The sequence below is a fragment of the Eriocheir sinensis genome, unplaced genomic scaffold (assembly GCF_024679095.1).
Source record: "Eriocheir sinensis breed Jianghai 21 unplaced genomic scaffold, ASM2467909v1 Scaffold574, whole genome shotgun sequence".
Lineage (NCBI taxonomy): Eukaryota > Metazoa > Arthropoda > Malacostraca > Decapoda > Varunidae > Eriocheir > Eriocheir sinensis.
The window spans coordinates 209,344-229,732 of NW_026111914.1; the positions used below are offsets into that span (position 1 = coordinate 209,344).

A 20,389-nucleotide genomic window follows, 5' to 3' on the forward strand; every position below is an offset into this window, starting at 1 on the left:
TCATTATGCGTTTCCTAATCATGCATAAGGTGTGTTTTCCTTCCTTCCTACGACTTCAGTTTTTGTACGATCCCACCTTTCCCTGATAAGACCTGATAATAGGCTAATGCTTCCTCTTATTCTTCATCTGAGTCACATTATGCGTTTCCTAATCATGCAAGAGACGTGTTTTCCTTCCTTCCTACGACTTAAGTTTTTGTACAATCCCGCCTCACTGATAATACTAGATAGTAGGCTAATGCTTCCTCTTATTATTCATCTGAGTCACATTATTCATTTCCTAATCATGCAAGAGACGTGTTTTCCTTCCTTCCTGCGACTTAAGTTTTTGTACGATCCCACCTCTCACTGGTAAGACCTGATAGTAGGCTAATGCTTATTCTTATTACTATTACCTTGTCAAACTATCACTAGACTTTTTTAACTACCCGTGGAAATATTACTTGTTTTCTTTCTCTCTTATTCATTCCTACTCGATGATGTTTCTTTCCATCAACCACTTTTTTCTCCTTCATCCTTTCCTTTCTTCCATCTCCCTTCTCCCTCCTTTTTTCTCCTCTCTTTCTCTTTCTCTATCTCCCTTGGCCACAAAGGAGGTCAGTCAGGTTCTCATGAGCGGTTTTTTTTTTGTCAAGTTCACGTTGCAGAAGCCCGATTCAACGATTCTTCTTCTTATCTTCCTTTTTTTCTTTTCCTTTTTTTCATCCTTTATTATTTCCTTCCCTTCTTCCTTGATTTCCTCGTATAACTCAACCTCTACGAAAGCCTTATCAAATGTGGGTGGGTGTGTAAGCCCCCGAAATGCTTGAGAGTATGTACACAGGTCGATATTATAAGACACTGGCTTCTCACATTACCTATTTCTAAAGGTCAAAGAGAGAGTCAATCGGGTTCTAATAAGTGTTTCTTTAGGTTCACGGCACAGAGGAAGAGTCAAACTACCACCAGGGTCATAAAACTACTACTGGAAATGTCCCAAACTCCTATGAAAGCTTTGTCAAATATGTGTTCTTGGACGACGAAATGTTTAGTAATACGGCCCAATGTACCTGTATATAGACTCTCTCTGCCGAGGAAGTAACGGTATGCTGTCAATGCACTGTGTGTGGTGAGAAGGCTTTGCCCGAGGCGTTAAGGGGGATGGTGGGTCATGGAAAGAGACGGACAGCCAGACGGAAACTTCCATGTGTGTGTATGTATGTATGTATGTATCTAGATAGGTATGTAGGGAGGGACGGAGGTGGGGAGGTATGCTCTCAATGTATGTCTATACCTGTTGATCTCATTATCTATAGCTATGTTTATTTATCTAGACATGTATGTATGTTTTTTTTTTATGTTGTGGCATTCGACGCCGGTAGGCTTTCTTGGTGGAACCTTGTGGTCGGCCCCAGCCCGTTGTGACTCGGACAAATGTTTATAGTGGCGCCATCTTGCTTGCCTCATGCTGCCCCCCCTTCCCCCGCGAAGCTCATTCCAGAGAATCTAGAGTTCGGGTTGGTAGGTTTGTAGCGGCGGGCGGGACGTTAACCTGTGTCTTCTTGAACGCCGCGCCAACACCATGACCACTCAGCCACCGCCTTCCCATGTATGAATGAATGTATGTATGTATGTATGTATGTTATGAATATGAGTCTATATTTCTCTCTTTATATATTTGATTTGTATCTAGTCTTGTGTGTAGGTATGTCTATGTATTTAAGTATGTTTGTACGTATGCTCTCAATATATGTATCTATTTTCATCTATCTCTTTTCTATTTAGTAATTTATATACTCGTGTATGTGTATATATGTATTATGTATGTATGTATGTGTGTATGTATGTATGTATGTATGTATGCTTTTTTTATGTAGGTCCAAAGGTATAATATTCACCTCTAGTCGTATGGGCGAATTTTTATCCCTAATGACTCCCTTATTATATAACTTATTATATTTATGAATTTGCTTAGCTTATGCAGCCCTCATGGATTCTTTTGACAGAACTCGCCGAAGTCAGTATTGATTGACTGTGGGTATACCTAATCTCCGGCCACTCGGCGATGATTGAAGTATGACTGACTGACTATATCTCTCTATCTGTCTGTCTATGAATCTATCTATCTGGGTAGTTATGTAGATACTTATAATTCATAGTTGATAGTTGGTATATATATAGATAGTGATAATAATTATAGTGATAACATGGCTGTGTGACTATCTAACTTACTATCTAGTATTTATATATCCCTATTTATCAATCTATCTATCTGGGTAGTCAGATAGATAGTTACAGATCCATGGTAATAGTTATCTATAGATTATTATAATTATAGCACCAACATGGTATGCGGGGAGGGAAGGGAAAGGTAAAAGAAAGGTGGATACGTCTTGCCTTCTAAAAATAGCCCGCGGCAAGAGGGAGGAGAGGAAAGGAAGGGGCTGGGAAGGGAGGCAAGGGCGAAAGGGAAGGAAACTACCGCGGAAAACCCTCGCTAATAAAGAACACTTGGCACCAGCATATCAGCGGGGCGGCGGAGGCGGTGGTGGTAAGCTGTGAGAGGTGACGTCAGCCGCAGACAGGCAGACAGATAGACAGACAAATGGAAAGCGAAGTAAAAGGCTTCCTAATTCGTAGTGGTGTTTACTTCCGCCCAAACCCCCAACCCCTCTTTTGTTTACGCGTAGATCACATGGTTGTGTTTTCAGGCCTGTGTGTGTGTGTGTGTGTGTGTGTGTGTGCGTGTAACCTTCTCTCCTCCCTTCGGAATCTTCCACTGCGTCTGCGGGGGGGATCAGTCGTAAGCTTTTCCAACCACGTGTTTCCTGAAAGTCGGCCGGAAATGGTTGATAAGGGGAGAAAAGTGGTATCCTCTTGATTTCACATCCCTTATCATTCATTACCCAACGGGAGGTTAAGATACATATAGCCAATATTTCCGTTATTGAGAGAAAAAAAAATAGTAGCCCACATTTCAGTCTCTTGTGTGCGTATACAATCTGGTTACGTGTTGAAGTAATATACATCTACAGCGTAATAAAGATAACCGAGGCAGTTCACGGGAATCGATCCATTTCCTCACCTAACTCCGTGCGCAGCTTCCGAGAGAGGGAGTCCATCGCGCAGGTCTCTACACACTTCCCATACACCAATACACCCGTTATTCCTTGAACCTAAAGCTCAAATAAAACGAATTTCACACAACGCACCCTCCTGTGATACCCAGAACCCAAGAAAATAGATCCTGTGTACCTGGGAGAGGGGGGCCGCTGGGTCGGTGCGCGCGCAAGCAACACCACGGAATATGTGTAAACGTTGCCTGGCCCCGCTCTGTGCCTCCGCCTCTTCACCTTCAGTCGAGTACCAGGCGCCGGGGACGTAACAATAGCAGCACAAGTTACGCCTCACTGTACACACGGTCCTCCTGGTTCGAGTCCTCGCCCTTCTTCACGTGCCGTCTTCTGGGAGTTAAGGGCAGAGAGATAAGGAAGAGCCGCGTGTGCCCCTGGTTGCGCTCCTGAAGATGCCGAAGAAGGCGAGTATTCCGTTTGCTTGTGGGATTTGGTTGAGGAAAGGTGCTATTGATTGTTTCATGAGGGAGTGTGGCCTTTGGGAGCTCGGTGTACTGGGCCACAAAGGTCAGGCGGCTGCAGGAGATGTTGAGTTGTGTGAGTAGTTTCAGGAACAAAAGAAAGTAACACACACACACTCACACACACACACACAAACACACACACACACTCGTAGGGTAGGTATATTACTGTCTGGGTGTTTCCGTTCCTCGGCCCTCCCTCCCTTTTTTTCACGTCCAAGGGAGGAAATCAGATTCAGTTTAAAAGTTGAAGAAAAATCGATCAGTATCGTACCCCCAAGAATCCTGTTGGACCGGATTTAGTTATATTGATTCTTGAAGCAGTTTAGGTTATAGGAAAGGGGAGAGATCGAGATGGTGTCACCCACGTGTTCAGGGCCTTGACACGCCTATTTTGACACTTCCCTCTATCACGAATGACCAAGAATTGTATACACGCCTTTTCTTGCCTGTGTGCGACTCGATGTTAAGATATGTTGAATAGCGTACCTGGGTTTGTATAGTCCAGGTAACACTTTTAGACACACCTACATGAATACGTTCCTGATATTAGTAACAGAATCATGCCCCGGTTTTCAATGTTTGTTTGTAGAGATTTGATAAGGATGCAATACTTGTTGAATAGTGTCTGGGTATGTATGTATATGTCTCCCCTTAACACACGGGCAGACACCTCCATGTGAAACGTTCTGGGCCACGAAAAAAATGGGTAGATTTATGACCCTGGTGGGAGTTGGACCATTCTTCTGCCCCGTGAATGTGAAAAAAAAAAATACTCATGGGAACCCGAGCACTCTCCCTCCTCGGCCTTTGGAAATAGTTGACACGAGAGGCGGAATCGTGTGAAAATAGCTTACTGACCTAAGCCTCAATGATTATATATTTTTACTCTATTAGGAAAGATTTGATGATGTTAGATAATTTGTATGTAGCTATTATGGAGTGCCTGTGATAGTGTACGCCTCCCCCCTGACACGATTTTTTTTTTTTTTTTTGTACCTTCCGTGTAACCAGGACTTAGTAGGCTATTTGTACATTTATTATTATTTTTTGTGTCTTGTATGCTCTTTCAGTTTGCATTTTTTGTCTTGTAACCTACCCTTGTTTTATTTTTATTTTCTCTTGTTTGTGTTCTTTCTGTTCTTGTTCTTGTTTTATTTTGAGATATACTAAGAATTGTGTTCCTGGGTGTTTGGGTTTGTCCATGCCCTCCCCAAAACAAGACAGGATTAGATGCTTCCTACTCTTACTAATAGAGACTTGGATCCGTATTCGCAAACTCTTCCGCCTCCCACATCAACGATTTCCATAGGGCGTAAGGAAGATGAATCGGGCTCCCATGAGTTTTTTTTTTTTTTCCACGTTTATGGCAGAGAAAAATGGTCAAACTACCACTAGGGTCAGAAAACTATTACCCCACGCGTCCGGGAAAGGCCTAAAGCCCCTACGAAAGCCTTGTCAAAAGTGTGTATATAAGAGAGAAAGAGAGAGAGAGAGAGAGAGAGAGAGAGAGAGAGAGAGATAGGCCGCCGAATTTTAAGAATAAGACCCTTGTATCCTTTTTCGTTAATGGCCTACGCTTGGTTATGCCTCCCCCCCTCCCCCTCACCCCACCCCATGACAGTTTATGATGTCTAGATGCTTCATTCACTGTATCAGAGGTTGGATAAAGATGTCAGACGTATATTTTGAAGTTCCTATTGAGTTGTTTGTTTGTATATTTTCACGGAAACAGGGAAGGACCTGATTTTTAAATAGGTCGTATTCGTATCTATGTACTAACAGTTATGTGGCTAATGTTTTTTTTTTTTTTTAATTCCACTTTTAGAATGAAGTTCGCCAGAAGTGTTGGAAATTATCGCAGTTAATTGAGTCGATAAATTACTAATAATTCCCAGTACTTTTAGAAGCAGTACTGAGCGGGCTTTTTTTTTCATGTTTTTGTTTTTGTTTTTTTGTCCCTGAGCTGTTTATTTCCTTTACTGTAAAAAAAAAAAGTGATATGCAAAAAAAATCAGCCTAACCAACTGACTTGAAAAAAAAAAAATGGTAAAAAAAAGACATTATTATTGATGAGGGCAATTGCGAAGTTAAAAAAATCAGCCTTGCCAACTGACTTAAAAAAAAAATGGTAAACAAAACCCACATTATTATTGATGAGGACGATTGCGAAGTTAAAAAAAAAGACGTAGGACATGAACTGGCATCATCACACGCTTAGGGTTCTTGTTACGACTATTGGTTAAGGCCAGCAGGGGGGAGCTACGGCGGGCTGTCATCTGTGTTTTCCCGTTCACAGCGCGGAGGAAACCATGGAAAACTACCGCCAGGCTCAGGAAACCACCACCCATGAAAACCAAGACAACTTCCGCGAGAGACTTTTGAAGTAGATGTACTAAGGCTCCGAAGAGTTTAATAAGAGAGGCAGATAGGAAACTTGTGATTATGGTACTGCGCAGTGACACACACACACACACACACACACACAATCATACACACTTATCGTTGTTTGTCGTCTGTACAGTCAATTCATTAATGTTCCCTTCGTGTTAGGGACCAATGACGTTACTCTTCATAATGGCCAAGTGATATGACATAGAGGACTGATTAGGTACGATGTGGTAGGATTCTAGTTCGAGTCCATCCAACTTTAGGATTTGCATAGGATAGAATAGGATATGTATAGGACCTTGATGCCTACATGTCTCCTAGCGCAGCACAGAACGCCTTCCACACCTTTCCTTCCCCTCTCCCCCTCACCCCCCGTCTAGACGTTCTGTATTGATCAAGCCATTCAGGAACGAAGTAAGTTCGGCCACACGGCAAGTTTCCCCTCCATCGCTACATGCACTATGCTAGAAGAGATAGAGAACATATAATTTATAAACACTCTCTCTCTCTCTCTCTCTCTCTCTCTCTCTCTCTCTCTCTCTCTCTCTCTCAGATCGATCCATAGTGCTACCTTTCTTGGCGAGGGTGATAACTGTACCTTTTTTATTGGCTGTTATGGAAAGGTTTCGTCTCTCTCTCTCTCTCTCTCTCTCTCTCTCTCTCTCTCTCTCTCTCTCTCTCTCTCTCTCTCATTTGGACCATCTGTTTTGAGATTGACATGGTGTGTGTGTGTGTGTGTGTGTGTGTGTGTGTGTGTGCAGGAAAGCACTTCCCGTTTGTCTTATCGAGGCGGAGTTATTCGTCAGTTTACAAACATGAGTCTTGCAACACACACACACACACACAACGAATATGGAGATGCAGTCTGTCTTGTAAAATTCCACGGATGTAGCTTTATCTCAGTCTCTCCCGGGGTAGATAGGAAGCTATAGTGATGTTATACCTACGTAATGTACTGTGCAATGACACACACACACACACACACACACACACACACACACACACACACACAGATAGTTGTTCATCATCCAGTCATTGCATTATTTTCCTCCTTCGTGTCTGGAGACCATGCAGTGATGTTTCGTTTTATACAGCTGACTAACGTAACAAAGAGGACTGATAAGGGAGGATATGATTCGATTTTAGTCTGATTCCATCCAGCTTTATGTTTTGCAGGACAGGATTCTAGTTTGAGTAGCTCCAGTTTTAGGATTTATTAAGAATGGGATGGGACGCAAATGTTAGTGTATTCTGCAGTCTTTTACTCTTTTTAGTCTCATCAAACGTTTCGGGCTCTTGTTATGACCGTTTTTGGAAGCCACAGAGGAGAAACGTCGGGTTGTCTTTAGTGTTTTTCCCATGCATGGCGCAGAAGCCTTCCAAAACTACCACCAGGAACAATAAACCACCCATGGAAACCCGTATAACTTCTGCGAGAGCCTTTTTAAATTGATGTAGTAAGATTTCGAGGAGTTTAATAATATGGGCCTTGGGTCTCAGAGAACACAAACATGTGATCTCTACGTAAACAAAAGATAGCCTTAGGGAGGAAGTAACAGCACTAGGAAGGAAGCCCCGCGAGTTCTTTCCTTTAGTCACAAGTTAGTGTAAAAAAACAACTTTGCACTACACCTGTCTGCCATTTCTAGCCTGTCTGTCTGTCTGTCTGCGTAGGGCCGTAGTTGAGTCACCTTGCTCAGCTTACAACAAAGTTTAAATAGCTCGAATTTTAGGTTTCATCTGGGATAGGAGAGGAATCTAATTTGAGCAGATTAAGTGCTCGGTCTCACTGAGGGTCGTATTTTAAAACATTTCGTCGCCCAAGTTCATGTATTTGACATGGCTTTCGTAGGAGCTGTAGGCCTTTCCAAGGGTAGTTTTATGACCCTGGTGCTAGTTTGACCCTTCTGTGCCATGAACCTAAAAAAAACACTCACGAAAACCCGACTGATCCCCTCTTTGACCTTTAGAAATAGTTGATGTGAGAAGCGATGGTGTCTTAAAATACGGCCCTCATATAGGATTGGATATCGTTTTAATGTGGCATCTTATGTTATTCTTTATAGTTGCATCATATTGCGAGGCATCTATGTTTGTTTGACTATTGATTTGATTCCTTTGCATTAGTATGTTGGGGAATATAGTAATGTTATTAATAGTGATCTGCCACCCTCCCTGAAGAGAAAGATGTATACAGTGAGTGTGTCCCGCCTGTTCTAACACACGGTTCAGAAACTTGGCGACAGTTTTACAGTCCAATACAGTAAGTTCGTAAGCCCTCCAACCAAACACAAAACACCACGAAAATGCCTTGTTTAGTGTTCGGCGTTGATATAAAATGAAGGAAATTATATAAAACCACACAGGAAATCTCTTTAATATCTGGTATTGTGTAGACATAACGGATAATTGCGGAGGAGATAGTTTGGCTTGGGCGCATACAATGACTGTGTTGGACTGTCTAACTGGAGGCTAAGAAGCTCACAGAAGAAGAATGGTGAGGAAAATGCTGATTATAACGGTACTAAAAAAGAAGGTGGGAAAAGGAGGAATATAAAAAGGAAAAGAGAAACTGAAACAAAACCATTAAAAAAGAAAGAAAAGAACAAGCTCTAGTCCGGCCCAGATATGAGAGAGAGGGAAGCAAACATCGTGGAACATAGAGAAGTCAAAGAAAGATATTTTAATGACTATTTAAGAATGTACTATGGACTTGGGCAGATTATCCTCACAAATCCCCACCTTTTTTATACTTTTCTGTCTGCCAGAAAGTAAAGGTCTCATCTCTTTATCCACTTCTTAAAACAATGCTGTGCTTCTTTACTATCTGCTGAGCAACAAGACCTCTCATCCTAACTCAACAGTCATCCTTGCAAATCCTTCATCTTTCTTCATGCTATGCGTGGAACTGATAACAGACGGACAACGAAACTAACAGAGAAGCAACCCGGAAATTGCAGACGTCAGGGCTGACAGAGGACCAGGCGAAGAGATGGCCGGAGCAGGAAGGACTGTGGTTGGTATTGTCAGATGCTCCCATCCCTCACACCAACTATTTCCAAAGGCCAAAAAGGAAGTTAATCGAGTTCTAATGAGTGTTCTTTTAGATTCACGGTACAGAAGAAGGCTCAGATTGCCACCAGGGTCATAAAAGTAACCCTGGAAATGCCCAAAACTCCCACGAAAGACTAGTAAATTACGTGTTCTTGGGCGCAGAAATGTTTGAAAATATGGCCCTATACACACACTAGCAACAGATATACTGAATAGGTCAGAGACGTTGGGAAAGACCTTTACTCTGAATTGATCGAATGTTAATGGCTGAAGATGATTCTCTCTCTCTCTCTCTCTCTCTCTCTCTCTCTCTCTCTCTCTCTCTCTCTCTCTCTCTCTCTCTCTCTCTCTCTCGGTGACCCAGTTTTCCTTATAGCCTCGATCTCGCGCTGACCCACTTTTATATTTTTTTCTGTCTTGGTGTGTTTGTCAGTGTGCTTTGTGTGTGTGCTTTGTGTGTGTGTGTGTGTGTGTGTGTGTGTGTGTGTGTGTGTAATTCACCCACGGCCTGATCACTAGGTAGACTCGTCATCGCCAGCAAGTACCCTATTGATTAGAGTCATTAGACCAAGGCTCTTTAGTCGATCTCTGTGTTGCTGGAGCCTTCACACACCACACAATCCATCCTCCTTGCTCAAGGGGGTCAGTAACCGCCTCTTGTCAGTGGAAAAATACCAGCCGGAGCGCGGAGCTCGAATCTCCGCCTGTAAGACCGTGAAGCCTGGCAGCGCGGACCTTTACCACTGAGCTACCGGAGCGGTGTGTGTTTGTTCATATTAAAAAGACGAGAAGAAAAATGTGACCCTATTTCCGGGGTTGGGGCGAGGGAAGGCAGGTTATTAGTCGTTTTAATTAAGGCCGTGCATGACGCAGTTTAGGCGAGTTTTCGGTTAAATTTAAAAAAAAATGGTTGAGGGTCGAGAGGGACTTTCTACTTCCCATAATATTCTTTGCTGCATCTTCCTTCCTTCCTTCCGTCAGTCTTTGTTGGAGGATATTAATGTTGTGTTTCTAATTTTTTATCATGCAGGTTATTTGTGTTTCTATTTCTTCTTATTATGTGTGCTTTTTTATTGTTTTCCTTCCTGCTTTTTTTTTCTTTCTCCCATTTATCTTTCTGCCTTTTCCACTTCCTTTCTCTTCATTTTCTTTTTTTTTTAGTGTTCTTCCCTCAGCTTACTTTTTTTTTTATTTCTTTTATGTTCTTGTTTGTTCCAGTTCTTGTTCCTTTATTTTGTCTTTCCTCTCCCTTTCTTTTCTTTTTAATTGTCATCTGCTTATCTTGTTCTTACTTTTTTGTGTGTGTGTTATTATTTCTGTTCTTGTTCTCCTTTATATCTTACTGCTTTTCCCACCTTCCTTCTCTTCTTCTTCTTCTTTTATTTAGCTTGTATTTTTGGGTTCACGTTCTTCTTTCTTTTCTTGTTATGTATTTCTAATCTTCCTGCTTTTCCCACCTTTTTCTTTTCCTCTTGGTTTTCTGTTAACGGTTCCGTCTTCTTCATTAATCTCGTACGCCTTTTGATGACTCCTCTTTTAACTATTTGTAGGTTTAATATACAGATCTTTGCTTTTTCCTCTTCAAGTTATTCCCTTTCTTCTATTTCTTGTTTTTTCCATCATCTTATTAATCTCCCAATAGTTGTCTTATGAGAGTAAAGTTGGGAGTATACGCTATAGCTATGCATGGGGGCGGTGTTCATCTCCGTTACGTTCTTTCCGTTCTTTGTGTCCGTGGTGGGAGAAAACCCTGGGAGAAAACAGGGAACACATTAACCCGACACAGGGACGTAGTCTTTTTTTTTTTTTTTTTTTTTTTTTTTTTTTTTTAAGTCTTCACCTATGGCGCCGGTAGGCCTTCGTAGTGGGGCCTGATGGTCGGCTCCAGCCCGATGTGGTTCAGGCAATTGTTTATACCGGGTTACCACAGTTTACTGTCCCCAGATATCCCCAGGTGTACCCCTTTATCGACCAGTCCGTAGGAAAGGATGAACGCTGCAGGCCGCATATTCTTAGTTAAGGAAGCTAACCACTGCAGAAAAAAACACTTCTTACCGGTATATATTACAATTACACCTTAAAATTTTGTAAGTGTAACATAATAGGCTTTTCTTTTCCCTTTTTCTTTCTTTTTTATATATATTTTGCTGTACATGGTCTGCCTCCTCTTGCATTGATTAAAAAAATACAGGTATATTAGGCGTCTTGGCGCAGGTGTTATGCTCATTAAACCTTCACGGGCAGGTCTCAGTAGCCGGGTTATGTACGTAAATATTTCGCTGTGCTTTCTAATGCAACAAAACCCTTTCGTGATAAGAGATAACTAAACTACAATCGCCGGGTTAAAGGATCAGTATCATAACCCTTGATCCGTGAGCTGACTTTTTTTCTCATTAGTATACAAGGTCACATTCCAAAGGTAATCTGAAAAACCACTATCATCCATTAATTGATATCTCGATGGAGGCTTTGATAACTTTGCTCTTCGTGGGATAGAAAATAAAAAAAGGTATCAGTCGGAACCGTGTGATAAGCTTTTTTTGGTTGTTGTTTATATCTGTAACCAAAGCCAACTTGACAGATTCCGAGCTAAAATGTCAGACGCTGTTTTGACTGATAGACGGGTGTCCTCATCACGGCTCCTCATCTCTTAATTCCTCGCCTGTTTCATCATTATCATCATCATCATCATCCAGTGTTAGTCCTTTCCTATTACTTCTCTAACCATTTCTATCTGGTGCACTCTTTCCTGTTCCGATAAAAGTTATAATATAATTTTTTCATCTATGACACCTCTCCACCCGAAGTTGACCTCTCTGTTTGGACACTCCTTTGACCTCTGTTCGGGAGCAGTGAGTAGCGGGCTTTTTTTTTTTTTTTTTTTTACGCCCTTGAACTGTCTCCTTAGATGTAAAAAACAAAACAAAAAAAAACACGTCTGCCCTGACTTCTCCAGTTCATGAGTTGCCATCACTGTTTCCTCCTCCTCCTCCTCCTCATCATCATCATCATCCCCATCCAATAGTCCTTTTTCATTGTTCCCCAACCCATTCTTATCGATTGCACTCTTTATCTTGCTTCGTCAAAGGTTATAATTTCACCTTTCCACCTAGCTGGTTCTCTGTCTGCCCTGACATCTACAATTCATGGGTTGACATAGCTATACTTTGGTTGTCCGCCTGCTAGCCTAATCAGTTCCACGTGTGATAGTTCCATACTTGCCTGTGTCACATTTTCTCGGTGTTCGCTATAATAGTTTGAAAATTAGCTTCTTGCCCATCTCTTCTCAGTACTTTCAGACGCTTTCGGCTCACAACAACCATTTCCAAAGGCCACAAAGATGACTTGGGTTCTCATGAGTGTTTTTCGCGTTCGTGGTGCAAAAGAAGCCTTGTCAAACTATCACTAGGCTCATGAAACTACCTATGGAAATCTTACCCACAACAACAATCTCCGTGAAACCCTTATCCAGTGTGTGTGTGTGTGTGTGTGTGTGTGTGTGTGTGTGTGTGTTTATAAGGCATGATACGTTTGAGAAGATGGGTCATGATGACTTTTTTTGTTTTGTTTTTTTAACGTTTAGCAATACTTCCCCTCCTCCCCTCTTACTGATGTTTCTTTTCTTCCTGTCTGCCTGTCTCTCTGTCTGTCTGTCTGATGGCAAGCGGCCGTAATTAGTTTCCCCAAAGCGTCCATTAATTAGGGTTAGTGTGGTATTGTTAATTAATGAGCGTTCCAAATTACCTTATCCGGGGTTATTATTATTATCATTATTATTATTGTTATTATTATCATTATCATTATTATTGTTATTATTGTTGTTGTTGTATTCGTCATCGTCATCCTCTGTTCAGGCCCGGATCCAGACCCCAAATCTGACATGCCAGTTTTGTCAGAATCTTGTTGCGGTTTATCGATCGCGCGCACACAGAGCCAGCTGGGGCTCTTATTATTATACTAAATAATTTCGTGTTACCATTAATATATTTTTCATCGCTATAAAACATCCAATTTCTGCTTAACCCGTCCGCTTCGATTGGCACGGATTTCGCCTTCACTGGTAGCCTGGTAACATATGCTCCCAGGTCCTTCTGTGCCTCTGTGGTGGGTAGTGGAGTGTTTCCCTTGTGGTACTGGTGTGCTGGATTTCCCCTCCCAAGATGCATGACCTCACATTTTTCTTCACTAAATTGGAGCAGCCACTTTTTGTTCCACTTCTGTAGCTTGTTACTGTCTTCTTGTAGGAAATCCGCATCCAAGGGGTTAACAGAATAATTTGCGGACCAACTAGGGAATACGTTGGATCTTGGCGGCAAAATCTGACCGGTACTATATGGCATCGGTCTGGATCCGGCCCTGCTATTTACACCAAGAAGCCATTCAGCAACAACAATGACAACAACAACAGTCTAAAATAGGCCTACCACGTTAATGAAGGAAACGTTTGATAATGATGATGATGATGATGTAGTAGTAGTAGTAGTAGTAGTAGTAGTAGTAGTAGTAGAAAAGTAAATATATAGTTCACTCGCACCACTTTACAAAACATACTAATATAACTAACAACAACAACAACAACATCAATAAAAATAATAATAATAATAATAATAATAAAAGTAATAATAATAATAATAATAATAATAATAATAATAATAATAATAATAATAATAATAGCAGCGACAATAACAACAACTAGCGATCATTATAGCGGCGACGATTGCAACACTGAATAATGACGTAATATAACAGCTGTACCTGTGACCTATTTATCTTCAGGTGGTGTGTGTGTGTGTGTGTGTGTGTGTGTGTGTGTGTGTGAGAGAGAGAGAGAGAGAGAGAGAGAGAGAGAGAGAGAGAGAGAGAGAGAGAGAGAGGCCTACCTTACCTATACATACATACATACATACATACATACGGCCTTACCAACAGCTTACTAACTTACTCTCTGCTCCTTCTCTTCCCCCCTCTCCTTCCCTCCCCTCCCGACCTCCCTCCTTCAGTGAACTAGAACTTGCTATTGATCGCCGGGAAAGAGCAGAAAATGAGGGCAAGCAGTAAAAAAGAAGGAATCGACGTTACCTTTATTATTATTATCATTATCATTATTATTACTGTTGATACTACTACTACTACTACTACTACTACTACTACTACTACTACTACTACTACTACTACTACTACTATTACTACTACTACTACTACTACTACTAGACGGGCCTCCATCTATTAGAGTTGCGTTGTGAGCGGTATATTCTCTCATATCCTTTCACAAAGCAATTCATTGGCCCCACCCCGCTAATGACTGTGGCCGACAACCATCTTTATTTAGTATTACAAACTTTACTAAACATATTTTTCTTAAGCTAACAGAGCTTGTGGTTGATACGACTATCAACCACCGTCGCCTCAAAGTCCTACTACTACTATCCCTGTAATATCATCATCTCACTATTCAACGTTAACATAATCAATACATACTACACCTACATATACATATATACACATAGTCGTCATTTATCGACAGGCCTTCATTATAGTCTTGCCCCTCCCCTCACCTCTACACACACACACACACACACACACACACACACACACACACACCATCATCATCATCATCATCATCATCGATCCTTTTCACAGTTCACTCGTGCATTGACCTCCTCGTCTCACTCATCTCAGTAATTAATAGCTCGTTGGGCGCGACTTCAGGTGGACACGAACACTTGCTAAAGAATGCTCCGGAGTGATTTACGGATATGACCACTGGCTAGCAATAGATGACTGATGGGTGTCACGAAATTCGCACTTTTGGGGGGTTAATGCCAGAGTTGATGATGATGATTTGTGTGTGTGTGTGTGTGTGTGTGTGTGAGAGAGAGAGAGAGAGAGAGAGAGAGAGAGAGAGAGAGAGAGAGAGAGAGAGAGAGAGAGAGAGAGAATAATGACCGAATGACTGATTAATAGGTCAAGCTTTGTTTTTAGGCAGACATTTTTTTTACCTTATTCGCCTAAATGCTGCGTTCATCTAGTCAGTGCCCCATCAGTGATCTGCATAGGCTAATAGACAGTGATAGAGGACTTACGTTAAAGCTCAAGGGAAGAGGAATCACATATGAAGGAGAGGAATTCCGAAATGTACATACTAGTGAGAGAAGAATGAAAAAGTGAAGATATTGGTCAACCCGCGCATCAGAAAGTGTGACAGAATAGGAAAACGTTGAGGGGCTGAGATCAATTCTGGTTCGAGAAGTGTCTTGATTCTCCCCTCATGGCTGCCATAGGAAGGAAGGATAGTATAGTTAAAGAAAAGTTGTTCCAAAGTGTAGCTACGTATCCTACCACTGAAAAGGATGAAAGAGTGAAGACATTGGTTAACTCAGGCATAAGGAAATGGGATAATATCTGGACGAGCTTGACTACCACGAAAACAGCAATTCTAGATGCCATAGGATGAAAGGACAGTAGGTAATAGAGCTAAAGAGTAGTTCGAAAGTGTACGTATCCTACCAATGAAAAGGATGAAAGAGTGAAGACATTGGTTAACTCACGCGTAAGGAAATGGGACAGCATCGTGACAAGCTTGACTACCATATAAATAGCAATTCTAGATATCAACAATGGAAGCAAAGATCTCACTCACTCATCAACTCTTCTTCCTCTCCCTTCTGCAGGATGTGAGGCTGGAGGCTGACGCTACGGAGATCAGGATCACCGTCAACCGAGCTGATGACGACAAGAGCATCAGCATCACGGGTGGGGAGGACGCGGAGCGCGGGGTCTGGGGCAACAAGGTCGAGTTCATCCTCTCCTGCCTCTCCTTCGCCGTCGGGCTGGGCAACATCTGGCGCTTCCCTTACCTCTGTTACCGCAATGGAGGAGGTGAGCGATGGGGATGAAAAATAAGAGACAGTGTTCGTAAAGTAAGAATAATATAAAAGGGAGGGTATAGGAGGATTATCTCTTCAAGACCTTTGCTTCCGCCTCTCAACATCAATTATTTCCGAAGTTCAAAAAGGAAATCAATCGAGTTCTCATGAGTGCTTTCTGAGATTCATGGTACTGAAGACGGGTCACACTACCACTAGAGTTATTAAACTACCTCTGGAAATGCCTAAAACTCCTAAAAGCTTTGTCAAATAAGTGTGCTTGGGCGCCGATTTGTTTAAGAATATGCCCCTTTAGCTATCTGTAGACGAGAATCCCTTTGGTATTCTTCCGTTCAGAGTCTAGAAGGACATTTTCTTTCCCTGAAGGTGCGTTCCTCATCCCATACGTCATTATGCTGCTGGTGACGGGGTTGCCGCTCTTCTTCTTCGAGCTAAGCCTGGGCCAGTTCGGGAGGGAGGGGCCCATCACCATCTGGAAAGTGGTGCCACTCTTCCAGGGCGTTGGTGTGGGCATGTTCATGATCGCCTTTTTCATCGCCCTCTACTACAACGTCATCATCGCCTGGGCCTTCTTCTACCTCTTCTCCTCTTTCACGGCCACACTCCCTTGGCAGTCCTGTGACCATTGGTGGAATACAGATGCTTGCAAAAGGTGAGTGATCCTACGTTTAGATGGGATACATTTGGAACTACAGTACCCTCCCGAGTTTCGCGCTTGCTTCGTTCCGCAGGTATAGCGCTAAACTCGCGGATCGCGAAACTCGGGGTATTGAAAACACTGAAAAAACGCTCATTTAATCCGGCCCGTGGAGAAGCTGACTTTTTTCCCACTTTACTCCCTTGTTATCTCAAAATATGTACCGTGTAAAAAGGAAGAAAATGTGAAGAGAGAACGGGTCGTTTTGAAGCCGCAGCTGAAGGTGGCTGGCTGTCTTACGACTGGCTGACAGTTCAGAATACACGCTTGTGACTGGGCGAGTCCGATGACGTCATCGATGGCGCTCAACCAATCAGCGGCCTCTAACTATGACGAAACGAAAGCTTTGTGAATCTGAAGTCAACGTTGATAGTTAAGTCATTAGTTTGTATAGCTTTTATCGCAGGCCATTAACACGCATCTCTATGAATCTCGCCCCAGCACGTGTGAACACTCACGCAACCACTAGTTTCTCTAAAATTTTGTACAGAGATTCAAAGTCGGATGCATTTCACGGGAAACTCATCGAAATTCTAGTCAGAAACTCAGTCATCGGCATGTCGGTTATTTTCTCGTGAGGTTGGTAAGTTGTGGTCACAAGAAGAAGAGCGTGTCAGCTGATCGGTTCAGTAGCTATCCGCGTGTTTTTTTTTCCAGTACCACAATGAGTTCCACAAAGCTAGATAAGCTTGGAGTACCCAGGTTGAGAAGGTCTTGGACTTGAGTCTTGTCCAAGCGTAGTCACTGCATTATCATGTCTGGGTCCTCACTGCTAAGTTCTCGTGGCATTTACTTAACGTAGCTCGCTGTAACACTCTCCCTTTGTCTCCAAGGTAACCACTCACGAACCAACAAATGCGTTCTTTTCATTGTTTTTCTTTTTCTTCAGCAAACATAACAAAGCAAACTCTGCAACGTCTGGATCCATTGTTTGTTTTGTTTTTCAGCTTATATATCCCAGAATACAACAGTCCTCTGTGTGACCAAACTTGAGGATAAATTTGAAGCAGAAAATTGTCGGGAGGTGATTTCGGTGGGAAATTCCCGAGAAACTAGTTTGTGTGCGCGCCTTTAAGCTGTGAGTGTCACACTGGGCCTTTTTCCTCCAACCGCGTTGGCGATAGGGGCGATCGGCAACTCCAACTTTTCCGGGTGTGCTTGTTCGTATTCACAAAGTAAACAAAGCAGTCGCCATGTATCGATTAAATAGTAAACAAAGCAGCTCTGTCAGTCTACATTACGAGTTTCTTTGTTGGCCATTTTCCACTGCTCACTCCTCAGCCATTGCCGTCGTCTGTTTGTTTACATACAGCCGCGCGGTTGCTCGTACCCCCAACCGTTTTCCATCTGTACGGACAACCGACAATTCGCTCCCGGTTGGGCGCACGGGCAACCGCGGTTGCCAGTAGCCCCAATGGTTGGAGGAAAACGGCCATTATGTGTGACACCTTAAGGAATCGCACGTGACGCCGACGGTAGGCAGACGTGACCCGTACATGTCAAAGCAATGCGAAACTCGGGGCGATAATGCGCAAAAGTCGGGATGGTAAGAATTTAGGATTGAGTGCGAAACTCGAGGTTCGCGAAACTCGGATAGCGCGAAACTCGGATAGCGCGAAACTCGGGAGGGTATTGTAGACTGCCATTCGATGTTTTTGATTGGATACATTTCGATTTAGACCGCTGTTTTATGTTTTAGATTGGATATATTTCAAAATAGACCACTGTTTGATGTTTTGGATTGCAATGGATGCATTTCAAATTAGACTGCTATTTGATGTTTTTGATTGAATGCATTTCAAAACAGACCACTGTTTGATGTTTTCTATTGGATACATTACAAAATAGATTGAAATTCGATGTCTGTCATGGGATACATTTAAAATTGGACTACTATTTGTTGTTTGTGATCTGATACATTTCAAATTAAACAACTATTTGAGGTTTTAGATCGGATGCATTTTAAATTGGACTGGTATTTCATGTTTGTGATTGGATACATTTTGAATTAGACTCCTATTTGATGTTTGGGATTGGCTACACTTTAAATTGCACTGCTATTTGATGTTTGTGATGGGATACACCTCAAATTAGTTTGGTATATAATTGATGTTTTATATTGGATTCATTTTGAATTATACTTTTATTTGATATATGTGATGGGATACATTTCAAAATAGACTGCCATTTGACATTTGTGAGGGGATACATTTGGAAGTAGAATGCTATTCGATGTTGTAGATTGGATACACTTAAAATCAATCTTCTATTTGATGTTTGTGATGAGAGAGGAGGTTCCTAATTGTCGCTTTCCTCGCTTCAGGTTTGACACTAAGAACTGCACGGCCCACGAGGGCATTATGTCAAATAACGGCACCTGCTACGTCAGGGACCAGGTGAACTCCTCCCAGTGGAACCAGCTCAACCAGACGGCAATGGACATGAAGCTTCCCGCCGACGAGTTCTTCCAGTGAGTGAAATTTGAACTGATGAGGCATTGTAAGTTGATCCAAGCGATGCACACACAAAGATGCTTACATGCGCACACAAAAATTTGGGAGATATGATTCACCACAACCATTTCATATTTATACTGAAATGGACAAGAATAACCAAATTATTTTTTTCTCTCTCTCTCTCTCTCTCTCTCTCTCTCTCTCTCTCTCTCTCTCTCTCTCTCTCTCTCTCCCCTACAGTAACTTCATGCTGGAGATCTCGCAGGGCTTCCACGATGACGAGGGACATGGCCTGCAGTGGCACCTCTCCCTCTGCCTCATCCTCTCCTGGATCGTGGTCTTCCTCGGGCTCTTCAAAGGTGTCTCCAGCATGGGCAAGGTACAGTACATCACCCTCCCCTCAAGTCCCTCAGGTTAGGTGTCAAGGGTTTCTTCCTTAGCTGGTAATACTGAAACTGATGGTGATGATTTTATGATTTTCCGTGAAGCTCATGATCTGTCATGTATAATAGTAAGATTAATAATATGTAACGTGTAGGTTGGTCTTGCCTCTTGCAGCCTCATAATATTCTTGCGTATCTTCATGTAGACGAAGACAGACAAAGACTCCTCTTTTTCCACAGGCCGTGTACTTCACCGCACTCTTCCCCTACACTGTACTCATCATTCTCTTCGCTCGAGCCGTCACTCTGCCTGGCTACGTGGAGGGCATCACCTTCTACATCACTCCCAAATGGGGCCACCTCATGAAGGCCAGGGTGAGTGTGTGAAGCCTCATATAGTATGGCAGGTTGTAGTGTGCGAGGGTGGCTACTTATTGTGATGTAGTACGTAAGTTAAAAAGTAAGCTATATCTGTGCATGGTCTCAGGGCTCATCTCTGTCACATTGGCCCTTAAGCTTATAAATTGTTGTGATATGGGGCTCTGTGAGGGGGTGGAGGTGTGTGGTGCGTGATGGGTAGTAGTGCGAGAGGATGGATGGTGGAAGCTAAAGACTGAGTGAATGTATATGTAAGTTGAGAGAATACGCTCTATCTGTGTGTGGCCTCAGTGCTCATCTCCATTGCATTGGCCCATGAGCTTGTTAATAGATGTGGCATGAAGCTCTGTGAGGGGGTGGAGGTTAGCAAAGGCAGTATATGATGTGTCTTAGCTGGATATGGCACAGAGCATTGTGAGAGGAGAAGAAAGGTTATTGAAGCAAACACGTTATCACTGAGTTGAGTTTGTGGATTGGTTTGTGTGAGAGAGAGTGGAGGTTAGCGAGGGAGGTATATAGCATCCTGGAGTGTAAAGTCTTAGTTGGATATGGCACAGAGCATTTTGAGA

The 20,389-nt window shown here is 42.5% G+C and overlaps 1 protein-coding gene across 1 annotated transcript in view; it reads left to right on the forward strand.

The window, feature by feature from the left end:
• The first annotated feature begins 3,232 nt into the window (after nucleotides 1-3,232).
• LOC126993168 (sodium- and chloride-dependent glycine transporter 1-like) overlaps nucleotides 3,233-20,389 on the forward strand; it is a 28,346-nt gene continuing 11,189 nt past the window's right edge. Inside the window, exons 1-6 of the mRNA XM_050852034.1 lie at nucleotides 3,233-3,517; nucleotides 15,691-15,898; nucleotides 16,273-16,558; nucleotides 18,927-19,073; nucleotides 19,300-19,438; nucleotides 19,683-19,817. Of these exons, the coding sequence (XP_050707991.1) occupies nucleotides 3,506-3,517; nucleotides 15,691-15,898; nucleotides 16,273-16,558; nucleotides 18,927-19,073; nucleotides 19,300-19,438; nucleotides 19,683-19,817 (927 nt within the window). The 5' untranslated portion in view covers nucleotides 3,233-3,505. The remainder of the gene's footprint in view (nucleotides 3,518-15,690; nucleotides 15,899-16,272; nucleotides 16,559-18,926; nucleotides 19,074-19,299; nucleotides 19,439-19,682; nucleotides 19,818-20,389) is intronic.